Genomic DNA, 24,614 nt, shown 5'->3' with positions numbered 1-24,614 from the left:
ATTTGACTAGATATTTTTCAAGACACTTTTATAAAGCTTAATGCGACATTTAAAAGCTTAAATAGGTTCACTAGGCAGATTAGGGAAATTAGGCAAGTTATATAGCTTAACGGGGCTAATAATTTTGACCTTAATGTTATTTTATGAATTAAAAACTGCTTTTATTTTAGGTGAAATAAAACAAATAAGACTTTCTCCAGAAGAAAAAATATAAGGTAATAATTCTGACTTCAAGGTTTTAAATAAGTTTTGTGGGGGAAAAAAAGTGTCAAAATACATTTCTCTAAAAATGAAACACTTATTAGTGGTGACAATTAAATAGTGATCAAACAAAATTTGATTATACTTTAAATGACTAAAAACTGATTTAAAATACAGTTAAATCATATTTTGGTGCTGCATTAATTGTAAATATGTTTTTTTAAGTGGGTAATAATATATTGAAAACTAAATTACATTTTAGTCTTACATAAGTCATTGTAAAAATGTAGGACATTCATAATTTGTTACTTTAAATATTATAACATTAATGATAAAAGTGCAGAACAGCTTTTTTCCTGTTCATTACAGTTTTAGACGCCTTCATCTTTGACCCAAATGCATGCGCATTTACATATACACTCTCACCTTTAGAGAAATCTTTTCCCCTCGTACAAATAATAATGACTTGTACCATTAATTCCAATCAGTATAATAAATAAGAATTTGGATGGTACACTGTCAAATAAAAAAAGTGACAAGCGCTGTTATTGCTTTTATAGTGGTCCCATAAATTAGGCCGCTTAAGTTCTTTTACATAAAACATGCAATGACTGAAGCAGTATAACATGGTATTTCCTCAAATCCATAGGTTTTCAATTCAATTTTAAATCTCAAACTAACGCAGTTTTTAACTTCAAAACAGACTTGAGACTAGTTTTTCTGTCATTACGAAGACAATATGAGATCAATCAAAAGTGTTGAGATGAGCTGTAGACAGAAAGCCACCGTCATCTCTGAACAAATCCTCCTACTCAGTCTTCTTGTCAACACTTCAACCACCATGAGAACCAAGCTGCACCACAACGCAAAAGCCACACTCATTGCTGCATTATACTAGTCCTGTCATCCTGTCGATATGAATCCAAGATACACTTCAGAGATGCTAGTATTCCAGCATGCTAGCCAGCTTTTAGACTGGCACAACTTTTTTTTCCAATAAGAATCCAGTAACAAACACCTCAACAGCATTCACTCAGATCTTTGAGAGATGAAAGAAACAGAACACAAACACACAGGGAGAGTAAGAGGTAGAATAAATGATGGTTCTTGAAAAGAAGCTCAGATTAAAAAATGTGCAAAAAGTTTTTTTTAAAAGTGGTGAGATTCAGACACAAAATAATATCCTTGTGATCTGTGTGCCAAGTATTTTAAAGCTCAAAACTGAGATTCTATGATTTAAGGACACTCAAGGGGGTAAAAAAAACAGTGCAACTCTGCCAAGAATCTCATTTCAAGTCACTATGTTTCAGCAATAAAAACAATGAGAAAAATAAAAACAAGCTCAGAAAACCACAGCAAAACATACATTATTTTATTTCTCTTCGATGGAAATGTCACATTTAAAAGACAAAAGGATGAAGCAGAAGAGAAAAGTTGAGGAGGACAGAGACATGAAATAGTTCAGAGCTTCACAAACTTACATCGCCACATTGAATTGAGAGTTGGAGTGTACATTCACAGGATGTGTTGCTTTCAGTCTGCAAGGAAGAGGACACGTACAATGGGTCTCTGATGTGGTCCAGAGGTCTGCAGGAAGTGCTCACTGTCAACATGAGTTTGTCTCTTAGTCTGTGCTGGAAGAAAGGACATGAGGAAGCATCCTTAGCGTTTCAGTAGTGGACTGCCTCGATCTTGTCCTTTCTGCAAAGCCTGAAGAACCTAGAAATATGAGCGAGAAGAAAAGGCCCATAAGAATCATCAGAAACAGAATCAGGAGCCAAGTATGGCAGCAGGATCAGGCCATCTGCAATAATCAGCAATTAAAAACTATGATTTTGGTGGTTGAAAAAAACCCCAACATAAATTATTAGTCTGAAAAATGTTAATTGCGTTAATTATATTGTATCAAATTAACTCAGCATGGTAAGCACAAGGTGATATACAGTGCTTATATAAGTACACCTCATCTTTTAATTTTATACTTTTAACAGGAAACTATACAATATTATATTTGTGCATATACATTAGATTAGTCAGTACTGAAGCCAAATCTGGAGCTTATCTAACAAAATAACTTATGATAACGGTCTAAAAACTAGTACAGCCAAATATTTGTGTTACAGAAAAAAATGTAATGCACATTTTTTTTAAAAATAGGGGGAAAATTTTTTTAAAAATAGTTAAATTTTTGCAAGTTGTAATTTTTTTGCAATATTTTGCTTAAATTTAACTGTATTATCTTTCTATTTCTAAATATGTTTGGTGAATAAAATATTATTTTAATAAATATATCCATTTAATAAATGTGTTTTGTTTAAATGCACCAAAAATACATTGCCTAATGCCTATATTCACTGAGTAATGGATATAAATATTCATTTCCAAATTATGTGTACTTAATTATGCTGAGCACTTTACATACAAAGTTTGGTAAATTGTCAAAGATTTGCAGGTATACACAAATGAGCAGTTCGGCATCACGCCCGCAATGGTTTTTGATGTCTACAGAGATGAAATCTGTCATTCGCAGACATGAATTTTGATTCATGATTTTGATTTTTTTTTTACCAGTTGTTTTGTATTATAGAACTTAATAATTAATGTTTATGTTTCTTTAAACATATGCTTTTACATGATGATTCATGTTTTAATATGGAAATTATTCATAAAATTTCTTTGCCTTTCCAGTAATATTTATTTTCATAGATATTGCAATAAAGAAGTTGTCCAACCCTTATGTACCTTTTTTATGAGAACAATTGTGTACCTTCACTTCAACTGTACCATAAAAGGCAAAGAACAATATTATAAGAGGTCTTTTCTGTACCATATAAGGTACACGTTTTACTAAAGGTACAATCTGTTCCTTAAGGAACATTATTTGTATGGCCATGCAACTTTTTCTGAGAGTTTAAGTAAGTTACAGACTTAATACTACATCAAAACCATGCTAAATTCTAGCATATGCATGAAGGTGTAAAAAAAAAATAATAATTTTAATAATTTTGCAGACTTTCTGCAAAAATGCTTTAAATGAACAAAATTAGAGAAACATTTCAGGTTATATGCAGGACCCTAAAGATAACTTCAATACTTTTTAAGACCTTTTCCGAATATTTTAAGACCTCATTGTCACTTTAAGTTCTAATCATTATCAAACCTTTCACTTAATAAACCGCTGTTAATAAACAGCTGCAGTTAAATAAATCAATGGAGCACAACCATGCAACAGAACTCAAATAAGCTTGGAAGAAACAAAGCTTGAAAGAATAAATTACGCGGTTGTTTTTGGCAACAGGCTTCAGCCATTGTTTAAACTTATCTTTCTCCATCCAAGAGTGCGCAAACTTACATTTTCGCATTTTGCATCTGTTTTGCTCTATGGTTTTGCTCTATTGTGCGTTTGTCGCAAATTACGTGGCATCACCCGGACAGAGGAGCTTGGCCCAAACTAATCACGTGGATCGAGCATGACGTTGTTAATATTAGGAGGAAAATATATATATTTTTGCTTTTTTTGGAGTAAAACACTTTGGATATTGCTTAAACAAAATTTAAGACCTCGTAAAAACACAATTAAGACTTTATAATCAAATACCTTTTAAGGGCCTTAATTTTCTCATAATTATTTTATCAACTATTATTTATTTTAAGACCTTGCAGACACCCTGAATTAAACGGTCTAAATATTTCTGAATTTTAGGGTGGATTCACACCTGCAAATCAGTTTGTTCATTGTTTTTGGTGTGGAAAAATTGATGTGGTTTGCTTTCACACTGACCTTTAAGCAAGCGAACCAGAAATTGTAAACTAAAATGTGTGTTAAAAATGTAAACACAACCAATTGTGTGCTAAAGTCAGACATATATTAGATAAAAATTCCTGTCCATAACACTACCACTGCTGTAGCTCAAGTTTTTGGTTTCAATGGTAGACACGCACAATATAGAGCAACGTGGTCATGAAATGTACATTACGCATATTTCAGTAATAACCGTTGATTAGTAACATCAAAAATGTAGAACAGCCAAACACAGCAATCCCTTTTTCTTTTATCCAAAAATAAAACATGTTTCAGATCTAGAATTACGGTATGTTTAGCAACAGCAGACGCCATGGGTGCACAACTCAAACAATTGGACTCTGATAACTCAAAAGGCCATGGCTTTCTGCAAATGTGTCAGATCGAGGTCGGATCATATTCACACCTTAGCCTTACGAAAATAAACCATACCAGAGCTTGAAAGTGACAACTTTTCAGCTAGTATTGGTTTGTGTATTCTGTATGCACCAGCATGCGATTGAATTTAACTTGCCTAAAAGATGCACACAAGAGTAAAACGAACATGAGTTTGATAAAAAAGGCAGGTGTAAATACACCCTTGCATTTACTTAGCAGGTACACACAGGTATGTGATGCATTTATGTGTGATTGTTTTATAAAGATGCGCACCTGTGGCCATTTCTTGTTCTTGCTGTTCATGTTGATGGTGGTAATGCTAGAGAAGATCTCCTCAGCAGAGATGTAGTCCGGTAGACGCGTGAGGAACTGAGCAATGTGGATGAAGTCCATGTGTGTGAGGATGTCCTCATAAAGCCGCAATATACCCAGTGCAGTGCGGAAAAGAAACTCCTCACCGTCCCGACAGAACACGTCCCATACACGACACGCAATGTCCAAAGGGAGAGATTTACTGTACAAGGTGAAGATCCTGGACAGGCAGAGGCATGATAAGTAACTCACAAGACTAAGAAACAAGTTTATTAAATTAACTTTTATAGAAACAAAAAGCATCCGACTTACCAGTCGATTAAATAAATATCAGAGGACAGATTGTTGTTTTTAAAATGTGCAAAAAGCTTTGGTAGATTTTCTTCAAAGAACACTTCAAATGCCGCAAAGTATGTCAACATCTAGGCAAGAAAAACAAGCAAATGAAAAATCTTGTCTAAGTAATATGGTCTTAGAACTTCACAACTGCTCAAACTCACAAGGCTGTGGTCCACTCTATAGAAAGCCATTTGACAAGGCTTGTTCAACAAATTAGCAAATGCAATGAAGGCATCAGCAGTGTCCAGGTTGAGGATCAACACAGCTGCTATAAAGGACATTCCCTGCACCTACACCAGAGAACAGATGAGAAAGAAAATGACAAACATGAAAAGTGATCTTTACAAAACTCAAGCATATACTTTTAAAAGCATGCTTTACCCCAATAATGTCAGATCACTGCTGCCTGATGGATTGTTTTTACTAGGGTTGAGGATCATTTTGCTTTTGTTATGATGCAGGTGCTAAACATTACTGGTACCAAAATAAAAAGAACCACATAATGATTCCGGATGACATTAAAGGTGCAGTATGTTAGTTTGACACCCAGGGGTTGAACTAGATATTACATACCTGGATCAAAACACACACAAGTGCAGATTGCCAGATGGAGGACCAACAGGAGCAAGCCTGACTATCAAGACTAAACGCTGATCTAAACTGTGTTTTAAATAAAGGCAACGACATGCTTTGGAAGAAATATTTTTATATTAAAAGGAGTTTTTGTCCCAACATGCTTTGAGTGAATTTCTGACTGAATGAATAAATGAAATAAGCAGTTTTCCAACCAGGCAGCCTGTGGTGCTGAAATATAATTGGCTAATTTGGTATTGGGTGGGTTAAAAAAACCAAAACAAAGAAAGCCATTCCAGCACGTAACCGACATTTTCAAAGCAGAAATACTGACTTTAGCATTGTTTTTCAGATAAACAAGAATCTTCACTTGGCATATTTCTTAAATAATTGCAAACATATTATGATATTTTTATGTTTTAAAAAAGTCAAAAAATTGCATACAGCACCTTTAAACAACATATTATTCTGAAAAATGATAATCACGTGTATTTTGCTCAAAATGTTCATCATGATTAATAATGACAATCATTCCTCTGGCTAACTTTTTTTCACGTGTGTATTCCTATTGAACTTCACAACTACAAATAAAAAAAACAACATGTACAAAACAAGTTTAAAATAGAGAGGCTTCTCTGACAAGTTTTTTTTCTTAGCTGTAGCAAATAAAATAAATGATCTGAAAACAAACAAAAGATCTGAAACTTTTAATTAGATTTTTTTTCTTGTAAATGATAAAAGTTGCATCAGATGATGAAAAAGAACCTGAATCCCCGCATGAACAGGGCCAAAAAAAGTGTTATTACAATGGAATTTAAAATGGAAAACAATAAGAATTAAAATCAATGTTAAACCATGTTAAAGACGTTTTGGCTAAAAACACAAGCCTGTCAACTTGATTAAAAAGTAAAAACTGACAGGGAGTGCTTCCTTTCTGTTTGTTCCGTCTACATGACTGATAAAAGCATCCGAAAAAAACAGCTGAATCGCCAACGCCATCTCACCTCAATTCGTAACTTTTTGATTTAGTGGCTCTGCAAATATTTGGTTAATTTTGAAAACAAATGTGGTCTGGTTTAGTAATGTTAGTAATGCGTAGCCTATAGTTAAATGCAAAGCTCATTAGCCCGCTGACAACAGCCACATGTGATGACCTTTAAGGTGGTTAATGAGGTTTGTAGTGTTACCGGAAGCTTGGACTGAAAAAGAGAATTGTTTGCACAAGACTTGCACCTGATCAACATCACATTCCTAAAATAAACTGATAAAATCTAGACACAGTCAGGTCTTTCTTGTGAAATGGTACAATCCTTAAACTCTGCCCTTTGAAGAAACTGCTATTTATACTGTAAAATCACGATATTTATTTACTGATCGTGGGTCACAAAAATGATCATCGTGCTAAAAATGATTAACTGTGCAGCCCTGATATTAATTCACAATAAAACATAAACCACCTAACCCAACTAAAATAATTAAATACCTGTTAAAAGTTCTTCTCTTCTTGTTCATCTTGCAGATATGCTGACCACATAATGCTGTCATTAATATATAAAACTAGCATTGGAAAACTTAAAGTGACTAAACAAAAAAATAAATAATTTATTTCTTCTTACTAGAAGAGTTTTGTTCAAATGCTAACAATGAAAAGTAATAGCACAGTACATACATATATTCTTTCTCACCAAGGATAGTTCATGCAACTTCATTTTAATAGGTAATACATATATCAAATAGTTGCATCATAAGCGTAGAGGTGTTAAAACGACCTCAGATGGAATAATGGAAAAAAGTAGATCTTAATTTAACATGTAATTTTTGCAGTGTGATAATGACCTTTACCCCAGCACTGAGTGGAGGAGTAGGTGCGAGAGCTCTTTGGCCAGTCGCTGATAATGCGGTTTGTGAGCAGGATGTGGAGTATGTTCTCGCATCTGCAGCAAAATTAGGTCTAACACTCTGCTTCTTATGTGCATAATAGTTAAAACACTACTGCTTGCCATACCCCAGCAAACCAGTTGTACAACACAACATCTCTGTCAGTTTTACACTCTCAAAATCTCTTATACGTGTCAATACCGAAGTAAACTGAGGTTAATGTTAAGTCTCAGAGAGGTTTTACTTGTAAACAGTACTGTGGTGCACAGCATGTTTAAAATAATCATCACTTAAACAAAGTAGTACTTACATAACCCACATCGGGACGATAGCAAGTGTAAGCTCCCAGAATGCTGTGCAATACATCATGGTATGGGCCCCCCTTGAAATCAATAAAAAAAAATTTATTAAATAAAGAGATAATGACCCCAATTGTCAGTAGATGATATCAAAGACCAGAAAGAGAAATACGTCCTACCTTTTGGAATATACAGAGATTGGGAAATGTTCTGGAAATGTCTAACTTGATTAGTTCTAGACTGGCCTCTCGATCAGCATGAGACAAGCCTGCATCTAAAAAATGAGCAGTAGTTAAATGAGTAATGAGTTCAACAGAAAAAAAAAAAGTTAATAAATAAACAAGCTTAAAAAAATAGAATGTACTATATTGGATTTAAAAAATAATGAAACCATGCAAGTTGTGCTTAAGTTTTAAAATGTTAGAAAGCTGAAAAATAGAATTGATTAAATCACCTTCACTTTCAGTTTCCACAGCAGCTGTTGGGGCTACAAAGGCATTCCACTTCTCCTTCGCTCTTGCCAGGCAGATGTCATACAGCTCTGTTATAAACGTAAATGTAAATATCAGATTCTCATTTCCTTTCCAATGACACCCTCTTGTGGTACAGTATGGTTATTACATGTAACTGGTTTTATGAATCAAAATTTGGGTCATGCTATTTTAGGATATCCTTGTTACAGTCTAACCAAGCAATGAACGATATTAATGAACTATACTTATCGTTACTGTCTGGTTTACATTAAGATAAGGGTTAAATTTAGGGTTAGTTAAATGCAATCATAAATAATTTATTGTTATTTCTATATGGAACGTGTAACAATCCAACTAAAAAATTGATGTGGTGTCACCCAAAAGTTTCATTGGAGATCTGCTAAAGTAAAGTGTTAACTCATCTCCAAGGATTGCACCCATATATTTACTAAACATAAAATGCATGAACAGAATGCATCATATGTTATATATTGCAAACCTGTCCATCTCATCAAGAATGAGTTCATATTCAATATTTGAAACATTCTTACTCGTTACTTTACAAAGCTTGATATTTTAATCATGATTAGTGATCATGCAAGTTAAGCTCATGTTGCCAATTTAAAGTAAAAAAATATATGCACGTTTTTGGTAAAAAGTAGGAGAAAAATTTAAATAATTAGCTCTTTTGGAGAAAAAAAAAACACACAAAAAAGCAATATATAGAAGTAGTTTATAATTTAATGTAATAAATTATTCCAGTAATTTTAAAGAATTTTTCAGCTTCATTACTCCAGTCACATGATCCTTCAAAAATCACTCTAATATTAATTATTATTATATTGTTATTATTATTATTATTATTAATGCAATAGTAATAAAAGCTAAAGACTGGAATAATAATTTTATTTGAAACTACATGCAAAAAGAAAGCAGTTATTTAAAATTTCAATAAGCATATAACACCTTAACAATTTTTTTTTGCATTTAATAAATGCTGCCTTGATGAACAGAATAAAAAACACATGAGAAAAAAACTGATTCCAAACTTTTGATTGGTCGTATATATTTTATAAACTATTATAATTATAAAATGTAGCAATTTATTTAATTAATAAATCAATTAAATTCATCCTTTTGATATTTATGAGGTCTGAGTGGTAAAGCAAACAACACATTCATACCATCTGTGATGTTCAATTCATTTCCTATTGCCAGACTCCAGACTTTACCCCTCACACTGGGTGGCAGACCCTGCCACCATAAATCCCTCACCCGCTTCGATGAACACCTGGAATGGTGTGGAAAAGGACAAAGTCAAAATCCAAGTGAGTTTAAGCTTAGCAGAGTGAAGTAATTTCACTTCAGTATGCATGAATATACTGTCTATTTCTCAAACCATATTTTTACATTCTTTTTTATATCTACTTTTATATTTTGTATAATTGGGACAAAAGAGAGATTATAGGATATAACAAAGCAGAAAAATGGTACATTGTTAAACTGGACCTTAAAATGTTGCAAGCCAGATTTAAACTCAATTCAGCACACAACAGAGACATTCGTGGCTCTCACTAAGTTTACATCAATCCGTCCATCACTTGTCAACTATTCTGTTTACAAAGTTTTTCAGCTACTCTAATCTATTGAGGTTATTCTTTACATGGAACATCAATAAATGACAAACGTTTTAACTATAAATGTGATAATATCTCTGACACAGTCTCCACTTTAACTCACATGCTTTGCCAGTTGGGTAATATCTCCTGACTCCAGGTGAGAGCAGCATTGCCAATGCTTTCCTCTAGTTTACACCGGTCCTCCAGCTGTTTCTTTCGTTTCTGGGCATCTTTCAGCTCTGGACAGAATCACAAGTGCACAGAGTGAGAGGCAGAATAGCAGTGAAATGGAAATCTCTGTTAAAAGGATTACATTGAAGCTTTTACAACAGCGCCCTCTAGAGCACAAATTTTAGGCACACAATGAAAAAAGGATCAGTCAAATCTATTTAAATGAATGGCATTACTATATATATATATATATATATATATATATATATATATATATATATATATATATATATATATATATTTATATATATATTTATATATATATAGACTGAGCCCAAATGTTACTGTGATGCTGCTTAAACTGTAGATCTTCAGCTCAAACACGCGCAGAATAGCAAAAGCACATCAAGCAAGTTACCTCTTTTCTTGGCTTGAGCCACCATTTCCTCATATTGTTGTCTGTGTTTTTGGGCTTCTTCCTCAGGTTTTGCAGGAAGATTCCTGAAGATTAATACACAACAACAGTCAACACATGTACACGTTACTGTTTGTAAGAAAAGTTATCATCTTATCCCTAAGTTTTAATTAATAATTCATAATTCGTAGCAGGGAATACTTTGCATGCAAGAGGAAAATTACTTAATTTTGTCCAAGGAGAATGTAATGCTTTTTGTCTTTTACCCATAATACATAAATGAGAAGAAAATAAAACTGATAGTGGTACAGAAAAACACTCACGCTGGACGATTCTCAAGTATAAGGGCTGTGGTTGATAGAGGCTCAAAGTCCAGGTTCTTTCTTACATTCTTTTTGGGAGATGTGGAATTGCTTGTGTGTCCACTCCTTCTTTCATATTCCTGTCAAAATATTAAATAAGCAATCGTAAGTTATTAATAAATTAAATAAGTATAATTAAAAGCAAAAAAAAAAAGCATTTAATCATGGAAAGAGGAAACAATTCACAGATCTAAAAAGCATATGTTAACAAATAGTCTAAAGAATAAAAACACACAGTAAATTCTTGATTATTAAATCATTAAAACAGGATATAAATATGAATCCTTTATATGATTAAAATAAAGTTAAAAAGACAATATTTTTCCATTCTCATTCTTAATATAAACTATATATTAATATATTATGTAGTGGGGAATGGCAAATGGCGAAGCGGGTAGCACAATCGCCTCAGAGTAGTTTTTTGTGTGGAGTTTGCATGTTCTACACGTGTTCGCATGGGTTTCCTCCAGGTGCTCTGGTTTCCCCCACAGGTCCTAAGACATGCGCTATAGATCAATTGGGAAGACTAAATGGTCCATAGTGTATGTGTGTGTGAATGAGTGTGTATGGATGCTTCCCAGTGATGGGTTGCAGCTGGAAGGGCATCCGCTGCGTAAAACATATGCTGGATCAGTTGGCGGTCCATTCCACTGTGGCAACCCCAGATTATAAGCCAAAAAGTAAATGTATGAATGTATATTTTATGCGTATTGGAGTATTGAGATAGTTTGAAGTATACTAATCCATCATAAAAAGACAATCAATGCATTTCAAGTCTTTAGACATGACAACATGGTCAAGCACCTAAATGTAGCAGTTTTTTTATATCCAGCTTTTTATCACACAACACACAACCTTTTTTATCACAACCTGCCCACATGGAAGCAAAAGTTGCCAAACCAGCAGGAACTGTGAAAAATATCAGCCTTTGCGAAAACAATGTCAGCATGGGCCCAAATGAAATTGGAACAATCTACTGTACTGTACTGTTACAATATTGGAGTTTGCTTTAAAAATATTATGTCACACACTGTACAGCATGAAAAAAAAAAAAAAAAATCTGTGCTCCTAATCATGAATTGGCATGTTTACATGTAGATTCAGTTTCAATTCTAATTCATCAATATAACCCAACACTAATAATAAAGATAAGTTGTTTTATTTATGCAATCCGATAGCATACGCTATCGCACACTGAACTGACAGAACATAAATATTTAATTTGACCCAACACTGCACTCTCTCAAGAGATAAAATCAGACCAAATGACCCACATTTAAACTATGAGTCGAATTTGTAAAAGAAAATCTCATTAATAAGATCAGACAAGGAAAAAACTTTAACTCTTAAAGTGGAACAGCAAACCAAAACTCACAGAATCTTTCTCCACATTATTTCCTTCCCATTATTGACCTCATCCCCTCACCTTTTCTAAATCATATAATAGAAAACAATGAGAGGAAGAAAGGCGAATTATAAGACCAGATAAACTCAACTCACCATGAACGCCGCAGTGCTGTTGAGACATTCAGAATCCAGCGTTTCAGACACTAAACTCTATCATTGCTGTCTCCACAACTATAAGCTTAAGTGCCTTCCAGACAGAAAGCCAAGGCACGGTAGCAGTGGAAGAGTGCAAGGAAAACGGGACACACCCTGAGAAACAGTAGCATGATACTGTTGTGCTCCTGCTCTTCTGCTGTTATTGCGGTCGCACTCCTGCTAAGTTACTTGACACTGTTTTTCCTTGCCCCCTAACTCTCCGTTACCCTGTCCTGACAAACGTGCACCAATCTGGGAGGGCCTACATCAGAAGATTGCCGAGGATCAGCTCTCGTCTCTTGATCCTGCTGTGTCCATATGTGTGTGTGCTAATGTTACTCGTCATCAACACACAGTGCTGAGAGAGCATCCATGATTTACAGGCAGCCTTACTAATGGATTCCGGTTATTATGAGCATGAGGCTTTCTGCACTGCAGTCTCATGTGATCGGTGTGCTCTGTGATCCGCTGTGCATGCCTGAGTGATGTACAAAGATGATGAATAATCTGCTTTACGTGGCTTGTGTGTCATAAGATCTCATGAGATCCCATTGATTAAAGCGAAATGTAAATAAACATCATAAACAAGTGGTCAAAATGATGAACTTTTAAAAATCCCTTTGAAAAAAGTGAAGGCAGCAGGCAGAATGAGGCGATGTTTAAAGTCAAAAGCACTGATGCAGAACAGAAGGAAATCATTTTAGGTTCATAGCAAGTCATCTCTTTCTATAAGCCACTGCTCCAGATCCTAAACAAACCAGCAACTCTAAACCGGTCATCCAATACCTCAATCTTCCATTACAGCTGCTGAGAACAAAAAAAGAGAGATAAAGGCAGGAGTTGGATGTGCGTGTAATGTAGATGGACATTGGGAGGCTGAATCAGGGGGTTCAAATTACCTAAAGCACAATTGCAGGCTTCTCTGCACACTGGAAACAAAGACCCATTCACAAATAATTTCTTCATAGCACTGCAATGTAAAGCCATGTGACCAATTCTTGCATAATGATATAAAAAATACTTCAATACTTATCAGAGAAAAGGTTAAAATAACCACCTGCATGTTTATTTATCAACAGCAGCCTAATGATTGGTGAAAGAGAAACTGGTTATGATTTCATTAGCTCTGTTTCACATTAAAAATATAGAGAAAAACTGTCTATTTTATAATAATTTGTATACCCGTCTATGTACTAAAATGCAATGGTGCTAAACAAATCAAAGTCCATACATGAAAAACAATGTAAGGCCAATGCATAAAGCCAATGTATTTTGCAATATCAATTTGCTGTTGAATATCCAATTAAAAAAAAAAAAGGCAATTAAAGGTGTCAAATCATGTGTTAAAAAATGCGTTCCATCTTTCAGGTGTCCTAACCAAGACCATTAAAGTTTTTTCAGCTTCATTACTCCAGTCTTCAGAGTCACATGATCCTTCAGAAATCACTCTAATAATAATAATAATAATAATAATAATAATAATAATAATAATAATATATTATTATTATTATTATTATTATTATCATCATCATCATGAGTATTATTAATAATAAAAGTAATAAAAGCAATAATGACTGGAGAATAATTTTATTTGAAACTACATACAATAGGAAAGCAGTTATTTAAAATTAATACAAATTTAACCATTTAAAAAGATTCATTTAATAAATGCTGCCTTAATGAACATAATCATTTTCTTTAAAAAAAATACAAATAAATTAAAAAAAATAAAAAAAAAGACCCCAAACTTTTGACTCGTAGTGTGCATGTAAATTAGTCTCTTTAAATGCAACAACAAAAGACTGCAGGGTCTGTACAGATCATGCCTCAGATACTCTGGCCGCAAAAAAAAGATCTGCATTCTGAGCACACAGACATAAACCAAGCAAAAAAGGATGTCAAGTGGCGAGTAATGACTCATCTGAGTAATAACAAACATAAAAAAAGTTGCCTTTTACATTAGTTGTCAAACAAAGAAACACACGATCAAAAAATGTTGCTTGCATCTGTGAACGTTAACATCTGTAGAAGAAATGGCATGTGAATAGGTATATCGCATTAGTGAAATGGCGTCTCTTCAACGTGGCAAAAACAGCACTAACACAAATCAAGGCCCGGCCCCACAGGATATTGTGACAAATAAATTCAGGATATTGTGACAGGACTAAAACTGAGACGTTTGAGGAAGTTTACATACATTGCCTACTGTCCCTCTGAATTGAAAAGGAAGCTAAATATGTAAAAAGAAGAATATGACCCTTTAACACTTAGCCATAGGAATGTATAAACACTGTTTCTTAACGGACTTCACATGGTTGCCAAATACTGATTAACATTACAGCGATAAATATTCACACGAAAGGTGGAATTGTTTAATTGGAGCAAATCATCAAAACAATCTACCAAGAAAATGTTACATTCCTTTTTTTCTTATACTAAAAGAAAGAAACCCATAATAAAAAAATCCATTCTGCTATCTCTGCATCAAAGCAGAGTGTTAATAATCGCTTTATGTGCAACCTATTAATACTTCAACTTTAAGTGCCATTTCTTTGGTTAATATCTAACTGTATATTTGCAGAAGTTATGGGTGGAAAGTGTTACCCTGGCCTGCACACTTAATGTGAGCTTAACATCAACTTTGCTCAACTCTAAATGTTTCTGAAACATCATCTGACTGGAATTAGTAAACTCTGAAGTAAAAAAAAAAAAAAAAAAAGTAAGCATAGTTAGAAGCTGAATAAATCTCCATTTTGCCTTACTTCTGATCTAGTGCAAAAATCTTTAAAAGGAGCACATCAGACAACTTGCTTGATAAAGAGAAGAGGTTGTTAAAAAGGACTTGGCATTACATGGGTTGACTATTCAACTAGTTAATGTCATGCTCAATGAAGGGTACACTGCAAATAGCTAAAGATGCCTCTGAAAACAGAAAATATACTTCAAAAATTTTGACTCAAACTTAAAACATGCTAAATTAAAAGTAGGTACTTTGGACTCCTGTAAGATCTTGTATTGAGTGGAGATCAGTCAGTAAACATACCTTTTGTAGTTTCCTGGAGTCTTTGGTTGGAAGATCTTTATGTGGAACTTTACCAAACAGCTTCCACCCAGGCTCTCTCTGCCCTTCTAGTGCACCAGTGTCCTTCATCCTCTTAGCAAAAAGACCCCTTATGAAAAATAGAAAAGAAATCAAAGTCAAAACAGCACTACTCTATACTGAAAATGAACTTTTATTATTTTTGCACCGTTTAAGCAATGCAAAAACAGTGAAAAAATTCAAAACAATGAAAAATTCAAAAAACACTATAGTGGAAGTCAGCCAGAAGGGAAACATTGGAGCAGTATTAGGATATCTGGTAAGAGCTTCAAGATGCTTATTTTCATTGTAAATATGAAAGGGCAAGCAATTCTGAAAGATGGTCCACAAAATCAAAAATATTTGTTAACAGTGCTTTGAGTGAACTGTAAAGCTGAGATCTAGACTCCCGACACTGATGAGCTCTATTAAGAATATGAAAAACCTAAGCTACTTAATACCTTTCGAGAACTTGACTCCACACAATTCAGTGGCTTTCTAAACCCTTTGGATTCCAAATGCATGTGGCACAAGCACATGTGTGTTTCAGCAGCACTGACGCTGAATGAGGGTGATGATGAATATGGTGGAGTGAAGAGCTGCAGATTATTTGTGCACATTACTGCTAAATTCAGTGATCAACTCTGCTTTTAGTACTTAATCCTGTTCTGCACACACTGAAGAACTACTCTCATTCCTGTGTAATAATCAAGGAATTTTGCTGCTGTACCCTGGATGCAGCAGGCACAATAATATTATGAAAGTAGTTTCCAGTAATTTCCAACATGAAATGTATTGATTTGTGTGCCGGAATGAAAGTATAGTTCCATAGCCATATCGGCTTAGAAAAAAGCAGCAGTTTTTTTGACAGTCTTAGTACATGAAGTAACTACAGAAGAGTCAAGCTTTAAAAATAGAAAAATTATCTGAACTTTTTTTCATTTGAGCAAGATGCTAATATTCTAATCTAATCTAATTCAATGATCTATGCCAAGATAAGCCAAGCTAAAAGTGCTCCAGCCAGACCAAAAGTTCCGCCAAATGGATTTAAAAACAAAATGGTAAAAAAACTCAACTTTTTACCACTAGGACAGTTTTAAAATGGGCATTTAAATAAGTGGAGTATTCCTTAACGTAAAAACTAAACGTTTTTGATACGCTGAAACATACATCAGAATTGTCTCACTTCTGTAAGTGTTAACCAAGCCATCACACACAATGAAGTGCGAGTGTTGAGTTGTGTTGCCAGATGTAGCTAACAAAAATTAGCAAACAAAAAAAGAAGAGAAAATGTTTCATGGACACAGAAGCAAAATAAAAGATGAAATGCCTACTCGAATAACTCAAAATTCATCGCTTTACAAGTCCAAACAAAGATTTTTATAATAAAGTGGACATAGCAACATATAAAGTGCATGCTTTATAAAGCTCTTTCTAACATGCAGAGGAAAAAAAACTCCTGCTAATGGTTTACTGACATGGTTTACTTTACTTATTCCAAACATATTGATTAAGTAGTGGTTTTAATATTATTATTAGCAAAACACATTGCTGATGATGAGTAGGCCCACACGGAATCTGCACGTGCAGAAATCCACTAATTTCTGCAGATTTTTATCTTATATGCATTTGCTTGTGTAAATGTGCATACATTTAAATTTATTCAGATTTTAAATTCATTTCACTAATATTATTGTGATATTATAATAGTACAATTAAAATGTTCGTATGATTTTTTCCAATCCAGTTTGTTAAATAAAATCGTAAAAATAGTAGATATATTGTACAAGTGACTTGCTTTGTTTACCCAATAAGTGGATCTAATTGGAGTTACATTGTAAACATTAAATAAAAGTTAAAATTTTTTATTGCATATTTTACGTTTTAGTTATGATACTCCCAAAAGCATTCCGCAGATTTTTTACAAAATTCTCTGCAGAAACAGCAAATTATGTCCACAGATGCTGTCTGGCCCTACTGATGAGAGATACCAGCATGCTTTAGTGCTTTTTTAATCTCAAATACTGATTATAAAAAGGAAGAACTTGCCATGTTCACTTAAAGACACTTGGAGAGAGTTGTTGCAGTTATATGAAGGAAACACAGCTCACAGCAATTGCCTTTTTACAACTGTAGGTTCCGTTGTACAAAAAAAAAAAGGCTGAATCTTAAAACAACAAAAAAAAACATAAGCATACTTTTCGAACAGCACTTTTCGAACCTATGCTCAGAAACATCTACATTCAAAAGATTTAATAAAGAAATAAAGAGTGTGGGAAAATATTGAAATGACTGAATAATACTATTACAACATTGTCATAAATGTTATTTTGGTGAGACTCATACAATTATGGCCAAATCAGTTCACAACTTGTTTTGTCCCATTACACTTTGTCGACTAGAGGAGAAGTTTTAGCAGACTGTTGGGTTGGGATTAGAACAATTTGAAGTGCACTTCCAAACTCACTTACACAGTGAAAAACATGTTGGGGAAGCATCAAAATAAAACGCTATCAGAAAAGCAGACCGTCTGCAAATACTCTGATGATTGATAGACAGTTACAGTAACACATTACTGCATCATAGTTTTTAATATCGAAGAAGGAACATCAATATAAAGCATTATCATAAACTGCTGGACAAATCATTGGTTTCTTGGACCGAGTTAAACAAGACTGAAATGCAAATGCTACAATACCTGTTGAAGAAACTGGCGAGTGGACCCAATCTCTTAGGCCGAGCCTCATGTGCTCCAGAGACCCCCACAGGCTGCCGTTGGGGGCTGCTCAGCTTGCCATGCAGGTCAATGGGTGCAGAGAGTGAACTGTCAAACCGATGCAAGACATCTTCATTCTCAAATGTAACAACAGCGCTAGACTCAGATGTAACCATGAAGTCAAGGAAGTCCTCATTACTGACTGACAATGTGGTTGAAAACTCAGTACTTAAACTGGACACACTGCACACCGAAATATCATCACTACGGTTCAAAGTACCCTTGCCAGCAGCGCTTGAGAGCCCGCTTGGACCATAGTGACGTACCAAATCAAAGTCACAACGGGGGAAGGTGGAAGACTTGAGTAAAGATCCATCCGAGATATCTAAGTTTAATGTTGCTGGATTATCATCATGTGGAGGTGGAACCACCAGCTCAGCAATGGTGACTCGAGCGTGAATGTGCTCAGGTGGGTTTATCTCAAGGGTGGGAATACCAGAGTCCTGAGAGCCCAAGCTACTTCGATCCTCTTCACATGTACCGTTAAAGGAAGTAAATGATTTGCAGCTGAGGGAAACATTCGGCGGCTGAGTGTCTGAGGGCACGTGATGGTCAACATTGTTTTGGGTGAGAGGTTTGGAGGAAATCGGCAAACACTGGTTGAGGGAAGAGTTGCTAAATGATGAGACCTCAGGACCTAGAAAAACAAATTGCAAAAGCAGAAATGAGAAAATATGCAGGCATTAAATTTACATGGATGTTTAATCCCTCTCGTTTTAGAAAAACCAAACTACATTTTAGTAATTTAATGTTTCCACCACATCAAATCTAGACTGGGATTAGGATGAGGATAACATCAGCCAATCTCAAGGAACATGAGTGGTTATCGTATGGTATATCGTTTCAGCATAGATATCGCAATATGCAAATCTGCAATAGTCACATCGCAGGTGTGATGCCAAGCAATTGCAAATGAATTTAAACCAATTGGACATAATATTATAAAGTTTGCCACTTTATCCCCTTGTTAAGTATGACGTCACGCGAAGCGGCTTCCGTGTCCAAGGGCTCTATCGAACTGAATGGGGAGACTAATCAAATGGTTATAATAAACGTTTACAAAGCGATACAATAAAAATCACAATTGCTATATATATATTGGAAACATCATTCAATACGTCACGACTTAACAAGCGAATACATTTGCTTCTTAAATTTATATAACAAAGACAATAGAGTGCTATTTCACATTTCATTATTGAATTTCTGTACCTCAATACTAGAATCCTCCAAAAACTATAAAGTGTTGTCTGTTTCATTTTTATATTTGTTCTCTTTTCATCTGTGCTTTAATTTATTTAATCCTGTGTACAGTTGAAGTTAGAATTGTTGCCCCCATGATTTATTAGACCACTTGTTTATTTTTTCCCCAATTACTGTTTAATGGAGAAAATATTTTTTACCACATTTCTAAACATAATAGTTTTAATAACTCATCTCTAATAATGAATTTATTTTATCTTTGCCAAGATGACGCTAAATAATATTTGACAAGATATTTTTCAAGACACTTCTATACAGCTTAAAGTGACATTTAAAGGCTTAACTAGGTTAATTAGGTTAACTAGGCAGGTTAATGTAATTAGGCAAGTATTTGTATAATGATGGTTTGTTCTGTAGACTATCAAAACAATTACAGCTTAAAGGGGCTAATAATTTAGTCCCTTAATAATTTAAAACTGCTTTTATTCTAGCCGAAATAAAACAATAAGACTTTCTAGAAGGAAAAATATTTTCACACATACTGTGAAAAATTCCTTTTACCTCTTACCTAATTGCACAAATGGTTCTTTATAGTGGAAAAGGTTGTTTTAGCAAAAAATGGCTTCTGTTAACATCTTGCATTGCACTGAGGATTATAGGTTACAGTATGTCTCAGAGTCTCATGTACAGACTTAAATCAACCTCTTTCTGTACTTCTCAATCTACATCAGGGGTTTCAACCTGCAGAGTTTACTTCAAATCCTACTTCAACACACTTACCTGTATGTTTCAAACAAGCCTGAAAGACTCAATTAGTTTGATCAGGTGTGTTTAATTAGGGTTGGAACTAAACTGCAGAGCTGCAGCCCTCCAGGAACTCGACAACTAGATTGCCTATAAATATTTGACAGAATAACAGAGGTACTCATAAATCTGTGCTATTAGCCCTCACTGTACTCCATGCATGTCTATGTTCCAGGTAAACACATACTGATAAGATTCAACCTGGGTAAACACTTTCCAGAGTCTTACCTCAATAAAAAAACAGCACAACAACCTTTAGTTACCTCACACTGTATACCAGCTGATCACTACATAACAGAGTGACATCAAAACTCCAAAGCAACCTGAAACCACACTAAAAATGTGACCCAAGGACCTGAGGAAACATCCTGTCAACAACACTCCCTTCAGCTCAACGTCCTTCACATCTGAAGGACAACATCTTCCATCAAAATTGGACCAAAATAGCTCTTTGATTTAATGATGATAGAGGAAGAATGATTGGTGACCAGACGAACAGCCTGAGGACAGTAGCACATTTAAAATAAAGTGAAAAATAGACCACACTCTTTGTGAGACATAAGATTTTCATATTGCACCTCTTATAGACGTATAATAACTATATAATACAGGAGAGAAAAGGAATCATACAAGCTCTACTGGTTCTTCTTCTCCAATTGAATATGGCTTAGTGTGTCACAGGTGTGTGCAAGAGACACAAAAAAGTGCCTATAATCTACAACCCAACACTCGGTTGTATAGAGAACATCTGAACAATAAAAATCTTCAATTGAAAGAACAATCCGTAACTGAACCAGTTGACAGCACAACAATGCATTAATAGACCAACAGCACACACCTTAAACAATACCAAAGCTTTCACAATCTCAGTGGTTGCCCAGCCCAAACATTTCTCATATTTAAAGAATTATCTCTGGTCTTTAATAATAATAATAATAATAATAATTCCTTACATTTATATAGCGCTTTTCTGGACGCTCAAAGCACTTTACACAATGGGGGGAATCTCCTCATCCACCACCAGTGTGCAGCATCCACCTGGATGACGCGACGGCAGCCATTTTTGCGCCAGACCGCACACCACACACTAGCTGATTGGTGGAAAGGTGGACAGTGATGAAGCCAATTGGAATGGGGATGATTAGGAGGCCATGATGGACAGAGGCCAGTGGGCAGATTTGGCCAGGATGCCGGGGTTAAAACCCTACTCTTTTTCAAAGAACATTCTGGGATTTTTAACGACCACAGAAAGTCAGGACCTCGGTTTAACGTCTCATCCGAAAGACGGCGCTCACTGAGCAGTATGGAGTCCCCATCACTATACTGGGGCATTAGGACTCACACAGACCGCAGGTTGGGCGCCCCCTGCTGGCCTCACTAACACCACTTCCGGCAGCAACCTAGCTTTCCCATGTGGTCTCCCATCCAGGTACTGACCGGGCGCAGCTCTGCTTAGCTTCAGTTGGCGACCATGTGAGAGTTGCAGAGAGCTAGCTGCCTTTGATTGTTAACCTGTTACTGCAGAATTAGATTACTTTTTTTCCAACTAAACTCATAAACTACTTCAACTCACAGAGCCACGAAGCAGATCATAAACTCATAATTCATGTATAACACTATAAGGAGGATCCTCTCTGAATCCACAATCCTTCATTAGGCAAGAAAAAGTGAAGCTGGTTTATTTGTAATAACTGTGCTGATGCTTGACTATCAGGTTAAACATTATATAAAAATAAATCACTGAACAAGAAGTATTATTGTATATTTTCCAGAGCTGAGTAGAACTTATTTATTTCATTGATACTCAAGCTAAATATGAAATTCTAATTACACTTAAACAGTTAATTCTAAATATGTGCAAAACAAGAATAAAAACTAACTCCGCTTAAAATTTGTAATGCTGTGATTCACCTGATAACTGGATAATTTGATTACTCAAAGTCTGCATGAATCTAAATTTTTATTAGTGCTACTTTGGTATTGTGACCTATTTCAAACTGCTGTGGAATATTGAATAGAGTTTTATATTAGTGCTCCTCCTCGAACTCTGACTTGACTAATGACTAGGAATCGTTAAGGAAATTCTGCCCAAGCCATCAATCAGACAAGCTAACTTTCTAATTTTGGCTAAAGATAACAAAATTAATTTGCACAGATTATCTGTTAATACAGATAACAGACACAACTATTTATCATTAATCATTTCTACTTTTTTATTAGAAGTATAAGGAAATGTTGTTATTTAGAATGTGTCTTGTTTATATTATTTGTACTACATCACATGACTTTAGTCATTTTCATACGCAACAAGGCAGTGAATCATAAGAAACGGGAAGGGGATTGATAGATATTTTTTGGACTGTTATTTGTAACAATCTATAGTTTGAAGCTTGGAAAGGTTTATGGTTCTTTCATTTGAAATTTTATTGCATCCTGACAAATGAAAAGTAAACCATTCTGTGCCCTACCCTTAGGGAAAATGGTGGAGAATGAAAAAGCAAACTGCCATTACACTTTTTTACACAAGATTTGTATTTTTTGATTTCATAAAAATTTCAAACTAAGATTTTTTTAAGAGTATATCATGAGATTACACTAAATAACTGATTACACATCTGAGCATGGTGAACAGACTAATCAAAATGATTCTAATACATAAACTTTTATTTTCTGTTTGGCATCCTCTGTTTAATTCCATGTTTCAAGAACTAACGTTAGTGATGCACAACACAGTAATATTAATAGTGATGTAATTATTGTGACATTATCAGCTTAACTGTTACACACATAGCGTTAAAATGAACTTACCATCGTTGTTGTGAGTGTTTATGTTGCTTTCATTGGTCGAGTGCTCTGCTTCTGCCATGTTCCTGCTGCAGGTGGAAAGACGTGTGTGCGTCCATCACCTCCTCACCTTTACTCCAGTAAACAATACATTAAACATTACTATTATCAGTCTAACATTTTGATACTGCTCGATTTTACCAACACGTCTACCGGTCATTCATCACCTAACACCTAAACTTCACTCAAACACACAACTTTTCGCCGTCTTGCAGGTCTCTTCGCTCTTTGTTCAGGCGACATTCAACTTTTATAAGAGACTGACTGCAAATGGCTCAAACTATAATCAAACTTTGCGCACGAGTAACATTAACAGCGCGATAGGAGCTAATGTAAAGTAACATTTCTTACCTGTTGTGACGCTGACACCGCCATTTTAAAACATCCTCACCGATGTGAACATGCCAGAAAAAAACACGCGAATCGATGAATTCACCTGCCGTACGACTGAATGGAGCGCTGCTCGGCTTCAAAACAAAGTCAAAAACTATTACCGTTTCCGCGTAAAACGTCAGGGGACGTAAAACACGGTGATTTAAAGTGAGGCAGAGCGTTTGGAAACTGTTAAGGCATATTGCCGACTGTCAGTAAATCAGGAAGTGACCTCCAGTGCCCTATCAACACTGTACACACAGCGCGACGCGATAAAACTACTACACGGCTGCCCACAGCACGGTCCCTGATAGTTTGGTCGCGTCCGTGTGAAGGTAAAGTATGTTTAGCTATGAATAGGTTTTTGCTTGTTTTGCTAACTCCGAGTAATAAAACCGGAGGCGGTATTATTATCAGCAACCAGTTGCCAGACTGTTGCTATAGTAACTAATACAAACCCTCAAACCTGCAACAGGCTGATTAAAGAGAACGTGACCCATTCCTCACACCACCTTTACCCTACTGTAAAAGTTCCAGACTGGTGAGTGCTAATAATAGCATATTTCATCCACTGCATCATATGCATTCTGCTTCAAACAACAGTAGAGTGCACCTGTTTTTTACCTGTCTAAAGTTTAACTCAAAAATTACCATGAAGTTTAATGTTTAGTCTATCAATTTGGATTATGCATCCATCTATAACTGAATTTTTGTAGCTTGTACAGGACACTTGTAACATTTCATTAGGTCTTATCTGTGCACTAAGAGAAAATACTGTGGATACTTTTTTTTTTTTTTTTGTCAAAAAATGTTCTGTCCTGGAAGATCTCTTTGAGGTCACACACACAACACAAAAATGAGAGGTTGTCCTATCCCAGCATGTTGGGTTAATGTTTCAATTAAATTTAAATTACACTTTTTAGTCCAATTGTTGGGTATATGTCCATATCTGACCCGATGTTAGGTTAGGACAACCCAGCATTTGGGATTTTGTTGTGATTTGTGCACTTTCCCCGGTCTGATTTTGTTACAAAAAGGTTGGCTCAACATCAAAGCTTTACTTAGAAAACCAGTATGGCAAGCCATTTTAACATTTACAGGCCTGTCTTATATCACAGGCCTGTAGCTAGGGGGGGGGGTTCTGGTGGTTCGAAAGACCCATCCCCCACTGA

The 24,614-nt window shown here is 35.1% G+C and overlaps 2 protein-coding genes across 5 annotated transcripts in view; both read right to left on the bottom strand.

Moving 5' to 3' along the window:
• esyt2b (extended synaptotagmin-like protein 2b) overlaps window positions 1-24,614 on the bottom strand; it is an 846,120-nt gene that overhangs the window by 485,297 nt on the left and 336,209 nt on the right. The gene's annotated exons all lie outside the window — the stretch shown is intronic.
• Window positions 1,557-23,659, bottom strand: tbc1d14 (TBC1 domain family, member 14). Of its 3 annotated transcripts, none has more exons than XM_087261609.1 (15): window positions 23,422-23,659; window positions 23,035-23,145; window positions 18,142-18,856; window positions 15,408-15,534; window positions 10,784-10,902; window positions 10,464-10,546; window positions 9,996-10,113; window positions 9,440-9,546; window positions 8,237-8,323; window positions 7,962-8,056; window positions 7,794-7,865; window positions 5,194-5,322; window positions 5,006-5,115; window positions 4,655-4,913; window positions 1,557-1,920 (listed from the first exon to the last, which is right to left on the bottom strand). In XM_087261609.1, the coding sequence occupies exons 2-15, from the start codon at window positions 23,090-23,092 to the stop codon at window positions 1,864-1,866; spliced, it is 2,136 nt and encodes a 711-aa protein (XP_087117735.1). In that variant the 5' UTR covers window positions 23,093-23,145; window positions 23,422-23,659; the 3' UTR covers window positions 1,557-1,863. The 3 variants fall into 3 exon arrangements, with proteins under 3 accessions (XP_087117735.1, XP_087117734.1, XP_087117736.1); XM_087261608.1 differs by having other exon boundaries at window positions 23,035-23,140; XM_087261610.1 differs by lacking the exons at window positions 15,408-15,534; window positions 18,142-18,856; window positions 23,035-23,145; window positions 23,422-23,659 and adding an exon at window positions 12,323-12,761.

Source organism: Danio rerio, chromosome 7, assembly GCF_052040795.2.
Source record: "Danio rerio strain M-AB ecotype USA chromosome 7, GRCz13ab, whole genome shotgun sequence".
NCBI lineage: Eukaryota > Metazoa > Chordata > Actinopteri > Cypriniformes > Danionidae > Danio > Danio rerio.
Note: the sequence above shows the minus strand (reverse complement) of the source record. Positions and strands in the feature narration are given on the sequence as shown.

Coding starts and splice junctions, on each gene's coding strand:
- tbc1d14 (XM_087261609.1), bottom strand. CDS start 23,092: ATGGCAGAAGCAGAGCACTCGACCAATGAAAGCAACATAAACACTCAC. Junction 10,547..10,783: donor ATACTTGAGAATCGTCCAGC/GTGAGTGTTTTT, acceptor ATTAATCTTCAG/GAATCTTCCTGCAAAACCTG. Junction 10,114..10,463: donor GGCTCAAGCCAAGAAAAGAG/GTAACTTGCTTG, acceptor GATTCTGTCCAG/AGCTGAAAGATGCCCAGAAA.